The sequence below is a fragment of the Brassica napus genome, chromosome C4, assembly GCF_020379485.1.
Source record: "Brassica napus cultivar Da-Ae chromosome C4, Da-Ae, whole genome shotgun sequence".
NCBI lineage: Eukaryota > Viridiplantae > Streptophyta > Magnoliopsida > Brassicales > Brassicaceae > Brassica > Brassica napus.
The window spans coordinates 13,099,708-13,111,786 of NC_063447.1; the positions used below are offsets into that span (position 1 = coordinate 13,099,708).

The following is a 12,079-nucleotide window of genomic DNA, read 5'->3' on the forward strand; positions in this document are numbered from 1 at the left end:
TGCAGCCTCATCTTGTCCTTCTTCATCAACCACGCCCTTGCCTTTGGTCTGATATTTTGGCGTGAAGAAGGATGGCTTGTCTACTAGTGCGGTAGCAGGGGGTAGAAACTCAACTGCAGCCTCTGAAAGTAGAGCAGTCAGGCCGATCTGAGGCAGGTGGCAGTAGAGTGTTTTCTTCGCTCGGTCCTGGAATACGTAGACGTAAGGACCATCCCGATCGATCCTCGAGTGGGGACCAGCTATGAACTCCTTACTTACTAGAGAAATGACATCCAGGTAGTTCCAAGCAATGTTGTTCGATCTGTCCAGTGCTACCTGGTGGTTCTCACAGTCTACACCCACATGTCTAAGGATCCGAGTAATCACTGCACCAAATCCACATGCATTGCTCTTGGATTTGGTTACTTTCCCCTTGTATCCTGCTAAGTTTGCGGCCAGCACCGCTCCCATGTTGAAGGCAGTAGCAGGTGGGAATGTAGAGTTTCCAAATGCCGGTAGCAAATGCCTCACACCTTGGTACAGGAGGCACAACTCCCATTGCGTGACTGATGCGGCTGTGGTTGTCCCGTATAGCAATGAGCCAATGAGGCGTGTCGCATATCTCAGTACTGGGCTCCGGATAAGTGACTCCTTTGCCTGAGAAGATCTATAAACCCCTGTGCCAATCGTTTCCCAGAAGTTCAACAGCTCTGAAGTCCAATAAAGACCATATGTCCTCTCCCCCGCACTCAATCCAAATAGTCCGCAGAGGTCTGTGAAAGATACCTCATAGTATACTTTCTGCACTACGAATGCCAGAAAACCTTCCTGATGGCTATCATCGGGACGGGTGACGTATGCGGATGCTATGAACTGGCGTACCAACTCCGGATAAGTGGGTTCCTTGAGGTTGCATAGTTGGCCTAGACCCATGTTCTGGAACAGTCCTTCAATGTCTGCTTTGATTCCCAATATTGTCATCGTCTCAGGACATGCTAGTTGTGTAGCCGGAACGGCTACCTTCTTCATGTTGTTGTAGTGGGTGGTATCAGACTTATCCCACTTCTTTGGCCTTTGCTTCTCCAGCTGTGACGAACCCGCTTCTTGTGTGTTTTTCTTTGCTGATGTTTTCGTGCGCTTCATTCTCTACAAAATAGAATCATTGCTCTCAACATGGTTATAATCAATTAAGAAGGCAAAGCTGAACATGAAAATGAAAAGCAAAATCGAGTTGTGATAAAAAAAAACGAAATTGAAAAAAATTCTCTATCCCTAAATCATCTCAAATCATGTTCCAAACTCGTTGATCACAGACAATTGTGTTCTATTCCATGTTTAAACATCTGTTTCATGCATATTTGATCAAGGAATCAACACGGAAATAAGAAATTCACAAAACCCAAAAAATTGCTCAAGAACACGATTTCAGAATGTGGAGATTCGCGGAGTATACCTGTCTTAGGGTGAAGACGAGTGTAGGAATCAGGTAGAGCTCGAAAAATCAAGTGGAATAGAGCCCAAAATTGTTCAAATCGGATGATTATAGAGAGAGAAAGGGGGGGGGGGCGAATTATAGGGGAAATCGGAGGGGATGAGAGTTCTAAGGTTTAGATCCAAAAAAGGTCGGGTTTTGCCTTATAATTCTGTTTTCCGAACACGCATCGATCGATGCGTTTTGTTTCTATAACGCATCGATCGATCACATTCTTACGGCCCGGGCCATCTTGGTAATCGATCGATGCGTTTTTGTTCTATAACGCATCGATCGATGCGTTTTTAAAAAAACATACAAGATTTTCCGAGGAAATTCCGAGGAACAATTCAGATTGTCGATCGATCGATGGGATACTCTCATCGATCGATCACAATCTTACGGCCCGGTCCATCCTAGTAATCGATCGATGCGTTTGTGTTCTATAACGCATCGATCGATGCATTTTAAAAAAACATACAAGATTTTCCGACGAAATTCCGAGGAACAATTCAGATTGTCGATAGATCGATGGGTTACTCTCATCGATCGATCACAATCTTACGGCCCCGTAAATCCTAGTAATCGATCGATGCGTTTTTGTTCTATAACGCATCGATCGATGCATTTTTAAAAAAACATACAAGATTTTCCGATGAAATTCCGAGGAACAATTCAGATTGTCGATAGATCGATGGGTTAATCTCATCGATCGATCACAATCTTACGGCCCGGTCCATCCTAGTAATCGATCGATGCGTTTTTGTTCTATAACGCATCGATCGATGCATTTTTAAAAAAACATACAAGATTTTCCGAGGAAATTCCGAGGAACAATTCAGATTGTCGATAGATCGATGGGATACTCTCATCGATCGATCACAATCTTACGGCCCGGGCCATCTTAGTAATCGATCGATTTGTTTTTGTTCAAAAACGCATCGATCGATGCGTTTTTTTTAAAAAAATTACGTTTTGAAACCCCAAACACTAGTTCGTCGGAATTTCCTCGGAATATTCCGAGGAAATTTCGAGGAAGAAGAGGGTTTCCTCGGAGTTCCCTCGGAATAATCCGAGGAAATTCCGAGGAAATAGGGTTTTTAAACCGAAAACAACGTTTTGCCGTTTGAATAACACCTATATAACCCTTATTAAGTGTCTTACGTTCATTATGAAGTCAAAAATTTGTTCCTTACCGTATAATTAACACTTTTCCGATTGTATGAACGAAATCTCGCAACATAAGAGAAACACTTATACCTTTTAACGAACGGTAAAGGGAATACTTTCAATTAGTTTTGAAATTTGTTATTTCATGGTTTATGCTCATGTATACAAAGAATCCTCAATGGTATGCATTACAATTGTATAAGAAATGAAATACGGCAAAAAAAATTGATGTTTTGAAACCCCAAACACTAGTTCCTCGGTATTTCCTCGGAATATTCCGAGGAAATTCCGACGGATATTTTACTATCTGTCGGAATTTCCTCGGAATATTTTCATTTTACCGGGCAAATATTTCGCGAAAATTGAAATTAGAATTCCGACGGAATTCCGACGGATAATGTCCGTCGGACCCTAGGTTTTATAACCACGAGCCCCTTCTTCTTCCCCATTTCTCTCTTCTTCCTCTGCGCCTCCTCTCCTTCTCTCCGGCGATTTCCCCCTGAAATCCGACGATATCTCCGGCGATCTCCCTCTTCTCTTACACAAATCATGTAAGGACCCTATCCCACTCTCTTAGGTTCTATTTGTTAGGTTTTTGTGTAGTTTTGATAGATTTTTGTTAGGGTGATTGGTTAGGATTGTGATTTGGTTGTATAATAGGTTTAGAATTGTGATTTGGTTGAATAATTTGTTTTGTTGAATTGATTTAGAATTTTTTTATAATTTTTTATTTTTTGTATTTATAAAATCGATTTTTGTATATAAAATCGATTTTTGTATTTTACAAAACGATTTTTCTATATAAATTCGATTTTTTGGATTTTACAAAAAAAATTCTATATAAATTCGATTTTTTGGATTTTACAAAACATTTTAAATATCTATAAAACTTTTTTGTGATTAAATACTATTATTTGGGATTTAAAAATATTTTTCATATATATATATTATTAAAACTATTTTTGTAATTATTAAACAATTTTTATTTATTAAAACTATTTTTGTTTATTAGAACTATTTTTATATATTTATTAAAAAAATTTAATATATATAAATCTTTTTCTGTGATTAAATTATTTGGGATTTTTTTTTAATAAAAAAAATTAATTTATATATTTCTGTATTTATTAAATATATTTTTTTTAATTTACAGGTCTCATGATGATCAGACCCGGCCTCGACAGCGTCGTGGTCGTGGTGGTACGGGGAGCCAGTCTCGGGATTCCAGCCATTTTCAGGATTCCCCTTCGCCCCACAGCTCCAACCATACATCTCCCTCTGCTGCACCCGCTCATGCTCCTCTCGCTCCCGCTGCTGCATCCGCTCCTGTTCCTCCGGGTCCTCCGGGAGTGATGAGGGTTGCGGAGTTGGTTCAACAGCCCGGTCGTGACCATCTTCCGTATCTCACTCCGTATCCACATGGACGGGGTCAAACATGGTAATTAAACATTTTTTTTCTTTAAATTTGGATTCATTATTAACCGTTTGTTCTTTTAATAAGGTTCAACCGATCCGGGAACGGGATCAGCGCATGGATCAACCGTATGATGTACTCGGCCCTCGACAGTGGACATCCGACTTTCACTCACTTCCCAACCGACAAGCAGGTTCTGTGGTTTCGTCAGTTTGCGGTAAGTATTCTAATTTTTTACTTATATTTTTAATCTTTAATATAAATTTTCTACTAATTGTGTTTTTTTTCAGCAAGAGTTCAACTGGAATTCCGATGAGACGCTCTTTATCTATCACCACTTCGTCCATAAAGTAATGGACAACTATGGGAAGCAGATCCACGAGTGGAAGAAGAAGTGGGAAATCAATAAGGTTCGATTTAATTTATTAAACAATTTTTTAATTTATTAAACTATTTTTTAATTTATTAAACTTTTTCTTTTTTTTTTAATTAAAAGGTCCCAAAGTCGATGAACGATACGGTCTGGAAGGAGTTGTGTGCGCATTGGGATAAGGAGGAGACGAAAGAAACTTCTTCCACCAACTCCACCAACCGCAGGAGCGACCGTAAAGGGAAGGGCATCTACAAGCATAACTTGGGTGCTCAATCTATTGCCACTCTCGGAGATCGCATGGTAAGTTCAACCGCTTTTTCTTCAATTATTTGAGTTTCAGAATTTAAATTTATTGTGCATTTCTTCTAATTTCTAATGTTTCTTTAATTTTATGTTTTTTTCAAGGCGGAAGAAAATGATGGCGAGCCGGTCGATGATCTCGCCCTAATGAGGAGGGCGTATACCAACAAGAAGACCGGCCAGATTGATGACGGTCTTGTGAGGGACGTGGTCGACCTGGTCCAAACTCAGGTGGTAGACGAAGTGTCTCAGCTTCAAACCGAGGATGACGCTTCGACGGCTTCGACCAACTTGTCCCGGTTTCGAATCAACGAAATCGTTGAATCCGTAAGTTCTTTTTTTTTAAGTTCAATTCATTTATTTCTTGGTTTAAATTTCTAAATTTGGCTTTTTTCTATTCAGTCGGTTCCAAAGAAGAAGGGACGTTTGTTCGGTTTGGGTCGTCGCACCCGGTCGGTTCCTCCTTCTTCTGCACCACCGCCCTTTGTTGATCCAGAAGTACTTACGGCTCAGTTGAAGGACAAAGATGATCGAATATCTTTGTTGGAGACCCAGATGGCGGCTCAACAGGCGGGCTATGAGGCACAGAGGAGGCTGAACCAGCAAATGATGGAGATGATGCAGAGGATGTACCCGAACGAGGTGTTCCCGGACGTGCCAGACCCGTAGTTTTTTTTTCCCCAATCTCGGAATGTTTTATTTTTATTTGTGAAACTTTGAATATTAATTAGTATGATTTCAATTTTACTTTTAATTTCATATTTTCGAATTTAAATTTCAGAAATTTTATTTTTTCAAAAAAATTAATATTTTTTACATTTCGAGGAAATTAATTATATTTTTCACTACATCGATCGATGCGTTTTTGAACAAAAACGCATCGATCGATCCGTTTTTTTTAAAAAATATAGCGAGGGACATTTCCCTCGGAATTTTCCGAGGGACATTTCCCTCGGAATTTTCCGAGGGACAACTCCCTCGGAAAATTCCGAGGAACGGATCCCTCGGAATATACCGAGGGAACAGTTCCTCGGAATAAACCGAGGAAAAAGTCCGTCGGTATACTCCTATCGATCGATGTATATATGTCCAAACACGCATCGATCGATGAACTTCCGAGGAATTATCCCGACGAAGTTCTACCTCGGTATATTCCGAGGACTTTTCCGACAAACAAGGGATCCTCGGAATTTCCTCGGAAATTTATTTCCTCGGAATTCCGTCGGAAAATTCCGAGGGATTTCAGAGGAAAAAAGAAATTCCGAGGAATTATTTCCGACGACGTATTTCGTCGGAATTGCGTCGGAATAACGATATTCCGACGAAATTCCGACGATTTTTTCCCTCAGAATCCTTGATGTTTTCTTGTAGTGATATAACAACTAAACTAGATTTCGTTTGCCTAAACGGTTTATTGTTGTTAGATCTTCTGTGTAATCAGTGCTGTATCAGCTGTAAATATAATATTAAATTGTAATAGATAAATTGTTAAAACCAAAAGCTAACCAAAAAGATCCGCAAGACAAAACACTAATAAGTGATATATCGAGAGTGGACCATTAGCCTTGACAACATGCACATCATTAATACTCAAATTAACAAACCATAAATCACAACATATATACTAAGCTTCGTCTTCCTAGCCACTCTTATATCTATTGGACAATGTTGAAAAACAAACAAACCGAGTCGGAGAACAGAGCATAGTGAAATACTAAAAGTTAGAGAAGTTAGCTCTTTGTCAGATAACTTCCCCCCGATGCACTACAACTCAACTGTTTCTTATAAATAAACATAAACAACTAAGGTGGGGACGTTAGATGGCCATGGTTAAACAACAGCTACGTGAACTCAAGTGGCAACCACCCAAACAAGTTCAAAGTCATGTTGAAGTCATCAACAACTTAAATCCAACACACATTATAATCAACAACAATCCGCGCGAAGCGCGGACAAACCACTAGTCCCTTATATAGTGGAGACCGAAGGAAGAAGAAGGAGCAACGTATAACGTCGGCTACGGTTTAGTAAAATAATGTTCGAGGTTTTTTTTTGTTAAGAAAAATGACATGGCAATTTGGAAACATATTATTGGTTGATTAAATCTGTTAAGGTGGACACACTCTAGATGTTGAGTTTTAAGAACTTTTAGTATTGTGAAATTTTCTTTGCCAGTAAAATCGAGACCGAAGGAAGAAGGAGGAGCAACATATAACGTCGGCTACATTTTAATAAAATAATGTTTGAGGTTTAGTTTTTTTGTTAACAAAAAGGACATGGTAATTTGGAAACATATTATTGGTTGATTAAATCTGCTGAGATGAACACTCCAGATGTTGTTGTAAAAAGTTACAAAAAAAAATAAACTCTTTATCCCAGCATCGCTAAACACTTATCTAATCAGCTTTTCAAAATCTCTCAAACATTTTTTTACAAAAGAAAATCTCTCAGGCATTTTTTACAAAAGAAAATCTCTAAACATTTGACAAATTCTTCTCTTCTTGTCTATACAATTCTAAACAAAAGCTTAAATACACAGGTGTAGCCTTTTAGGCGTCCCACGTGTTACACTTCATGCATGCACGAAAGTTCTTTTCATATTTTTAGATATCTTTTAACTTTATTAAGAAATGTACAATCAATATGATATTTTATATAATTGATTAAATTATTATTATTTTATGTTTTAACAATATTTTTTAATAGTTGTGCATTTGACTAAAACATGATATATTTTGGAACAAAGAGAGTATATGTAATTGTGTAGTAATCACTGAAAATTTATAGCTGGATTTGGTATGGATGCATAGATAGAAAACCAGGCCAGATCCGCCCATGAGCATATGCAAAGGAACCGTTGCCTAACAAAATTTTAAAAATGTCAAACCGAGAGTAAACCCGGTTTAGAATATTGATAACGTAGGCCGGTTTATTTATAGCTAACAATGGTATGGTCTTACATAATGTTGTTAGGATTTCTGCATGTATTTTATGAAAGGATTTGGAATTGATTATGGATGCAGAGATGGAGAAGCGGTTTAGGGTTTCGATAGAGGGGGAGCAGGGCCGGTCTGACATCATAACTTTTTTATTTATAATACTCTACGTTTAAAAGGGCTAAAACTAGAGGTGCAAGAGGTTGATATCAAGCCGGTCTGAGGCTCGTGCCAACGTCTTTGTCCGAGTTTAGCTAGACCTTTTATGTCAAATAATGCCACAAATCAAGCAGCATAAGTAATGTCGCTAGCCTTTGACTATTTCCTATTGAAGGTTCAAAATATTCTTTAACTGGTTGAATTAAAGGTTAACTAACCAATATTTTGAAGGGTGTTTTGCCAAAAGTAAACATGCAAAGCACGGTGGGAAACATTTAATAAAAATATTTATATACAAACAATAAGACTTTTTTTTTTTTGTAAATCAGACTTTTAAATCATAGGAAAAACTTAAGTTTCATACATTAATCCTAGAGCCTGTTTGGCAATAGAGTCAGCTCTATTATTATTAGTTCTAGGGATATGCTTAAACTGAATAGCAATAAATTTATGGCAGAGGAGATAAATGTCGTTGAGAATTCTAGCGATCTCTAGGTTTCTTCCTTTCTTCTTCACCAACTTGATGAGGGTTAAAGAATTAGAGTAGATACATAGAGCGGTAATTCCACGAGTGTTGCCAGAGATCATGGTTGCTCGAAGAGCCAAAGTTTCTGCAATAAGGGGCGACGCCACAAAAGGGGAGGTCGCTGAATATGTTGTGGTAGATCCAGCATCGTCGATGATCCAACCGAGTCCAGCGCGTTTCGACAAAGGGTTCCAAGCTGCATCTGTATACATGCAAGCTTGAGATGGGTCGTTGATCGGATCCTGGGAGATACTAGGGTTTCTGGTTTGGGGTTTTGGGTGAAGGAGTTGAGCTAAAGACCAATATCGTGCTTCCTTGATTGCTTTCGATAGGGTTTCCATCGGTGAGAAGGTTCGACTTTGGAAGGTCAATTGGTTTATGGAGATCCAAAGGTTCCAGCATATCCACGCTGGTAGAGTTCCTGGTCCCAAACCAATCGGTGGCAATGATGGGATTCTTCTAATGAGGTCGAGACCAGTAGTTGTGTTAAGTATAAGGTCCAGGGTTACAGGGGTAGCAAGCGGCGCCAAGATCCATACTTCTTTGGAGAATTCACATGTGAAAATCATGTGTAAGATCGTTTCAACTTCAGGACAGCGAGGGCATTGTCTTGAGATTGGGATGTTCCTGATTGCAAACTATTCTCCCACCGGTAATCCATCGTGTAGTGAGTTCCAGAGGAAGACTTTAATCTTCTCTGAGGTTTTGAGATCCCATACGTTTGCAAACCAATCAAGGGAGGCCTCAGGGGTTACTGGTTCCACCAGAGACAGGCTTTCAGATTGAGCATTGTAGCCAGATTTCGTGGAGTAGTCACCTGAGGCTGTTTTGAGCCAGACCAGTTCATCAGGGGCGTTACACAGAGATGGTTTGATCTGGAGCACCTGGTGCTTGTGGAAAGGGAGGAATAGCTCCTGTTTCCGGTGATCCCAATCATGGGATCCTTCGAGCATCAAATCAGCCACTTGGATATCTTTGAACTCATCAGGGGCGGGTCCATAAGGGCGGAGTTTCTCAGTTGACGATAACCAGGGGTCGTTCCACACGTTGATAGATGAGCCTGAACCAACTACCCATCCCAGGTGCTTAATCAACAAGTCTCTTCCAATGAGAACACTCCTCCATCCATGAGAGGAGGCTTTAGTTGGTTTTACTGACAAAAAACTTTCTTCTGTGCAGTATTTCCCTAAGAGACATCGAGCTAGCAGACAAAACAGATTCCTCAGTATTCTCCAGCCGAGCTTAGCTAGAAGAGCATCATTAAAGGTAGAGATGTCCTTAAATCCTAAACCACCAAGCTTCTTCGGTCTTGCCATTTTTTTCCAGGAGATCCAAGACATTTTTCTTGTTTCAGGTGCAGAATCCCGCCAGAATCTAGTCAATATAGATTGGATTTGGGCACAGAGTGATTGGGGAAGTTTGAAGCACGACATTGCATGTGTGGGCATGGAGGCAAGGACTGTTCTCAGCATAATCATCTTACCGGCTCGCGAGAGGAATTTTGAGGACCAGCTGATAGATTTCAGTTTGATGCGACCCACTATACCGGCAAAGATGTCCTTTTTACGTATACCAAACTACTCTGGCAGTCCTAGGTACTTTCCAAAGCCCCCATCATTTTCGATTCCAAGTGTTTGTTTGATTTGGTCTTTTCTTGCCTGGCTGGTTTTGCGGGAGAATGAGATAGCTGACTTCTGGGTATTAATCAGTTGGCCTGACACTGTTGCGTAGGTCGATAGGATCTTGTTTAGCACCTGAGCATTACTTGCATTAGCCTTACAAAAGAACATAGTATCATCTGCAAAAAGCAGATGATTTATGCACGGGGAGCCTGTCGCTAGTTTGATTCCCTTGAACTTCCCATTAGATTGACCCAAAATGCAGAGGCTTGATAGGAGTTCACTGCAGAGGATAAATATGTAAGGGGGTAGGGGGTCACCCTGTCTGATACCTCTGCCTGGCTTGACATGTCCTCTTGTTGCATCATTGATAATGAACCCATAGCTGACTGTAGACACGCATTGCATAATCCAATTTGTCCAAGTAGTATGAAACCCAAGCCATAGGAGTGTAGATTTGATGAAATCCCATTCTAGCCTATCATAGGCTTTACTCATATCGGTCTTGATGGCCATATAGCAATGTCTTTGAACTTTTGATTTCTTCAGATAGTGTAGTATCTTGTGGGTTATTAAGACATTATTTGAAATGGCTCGCTTTGGTACAAATGCAGATTGAGTTCCAGTTATGAGGTTCTCGAAGAGAGGTTGGAGACGCTTCGTGAGGATTTTTGAGATGACTTTGTAACTCACATTGCACAGAGCAATGGGCATGTAGTCAGCAACAGATTTAGGGCTGGTAACTGTTACAGGCTGGAAGCTGGGTCGCCCAAATGGTTGTTGGAGGTTCAAATCGGATCAACCAAAGATGTGACCGGTTGGTCGATATGGTCTAAAATCGATTGTAAAACCTGAAACAAATGAAAGATGAATGAGATACGAATGCTATGAAGAATAAACTAAGATAAATAAACAAAGGAAAATGATAGATATGGCGGAATCAAGCTGCTGGATGTGTATCACTCTCAGCTTGATCAAAAGATGGATTGAAGTGGATTGCGGACGAATGTTTGATTGAATCTCTCAATCTGATGGATGATGGAAACGATGTGATTGACTCTCTCAATCTGTGTACTGAGCTTGTTTGATTTGAACAAACAAACTAGACTCACGAAATCAATAGAACAACAAAGAATCTCTCTTTGAATCCTAAAGACCGATATTTTATACAAAGAGCAATCTTTGATAAAAACTGAATAAACTTTTTATTAACTTGGTGATTGAGGGCGCTCTTTACAATGACTATCTAAGAGATTATATAATGCTCTGGAAACTAAGTCTAACGTTCATAAGAAGAAAAGAAAGGAAACAAATCAAGCAAACTAACAAAATCGGAAACTAGCCGTTGGAGCCTTTTATGGGATTTTGGCTCCAAGTGAGAAACTTGATTCTTCTTGAACCTGGACGGTTTAAGAGGATAAGAGACCTTCCTTGGGATCTTCCTGGGTGCTTGATAGGTTGATGTGTCGAGTTTTAACCCGATTATCTAACTGCAAGTGCACAGTAAAGTACGCAGTAGTAATGCGGGATCGAATCCACAGGGACCGATGATCACACGTAGAGTTGCAGACAAGTTAATAGCTACAGCGAACGAAGATATATTTTTGATGGTTTTTATTTAATTTTCTTTAGTGTCACAAAACATAAACAAGCTGTAAAAAAAAATGATTTAAACGATTTGAAAACTATTTTAAAACAAACGTTGGGCATTGGGAATTCTCAGGGATTTTTTTTTAATCAAGATACAATTAATGGCAGACACAGGGATATATTAAGAACCTTCTAGAACTCAAACACGATATTAGAATTAACCTACTTCCGTAGTGCTAATTCTCTATGTTATAGAAATCTCCACACTAACTTCCGCTGAGTTTCAATTTCTAAACAAGCATTAAGAACAGGTTCAATATGTTCACAAAGCGCAATAACATCAACTTCCGAGGGTTAAGGACACTTTGCTCATCTAAAGTATTTTCGGAAGTTCAAACAATCACTTTCGGTGCATTAAACAATCTGATATCATGAACTAAGTGATCAATTCAGTCCAAGCAGTAAGAAATCCATTAGATGAAGAACCAAAACGTAATCCCTTAGTCTACACACGTTTTATGAATCAAAACATCAAGAAATCC

At 39.4% G+C, this 12,079-nt stretch overlaps 1 protein-coding gene across 1 annotated transcript; it reads right to left on the reverse strand.

Moving 5' to 3' along the window:
- Positions 1 to 8,153: 8,153 nt before the first annotated feature.
- Positions 8,154 to 8,897, reverse strand: LOC106392837. Its single transcript, XM_013833614.2, has one exon. The coding sequence runs from the start codon at positions 8,895 to 8,897 to the stop codon at positions 8,154 to 8,156; it is 744 nt and encodes a 247-aa protein (XP_013689068.2).
- Positions 8,898 to 12,079: the final 3,182 nt, after the last annotated feature.

Excerpts from the sequence above, each read along its gene's own strand:
- LOC106392837 (XM_013833614.2), bottom strand. The coding sequence starts at position 8,897 with ATGATTTTCACATGTGAATTCTCCAAAGAAGTATGGATCTTGGCGCCG.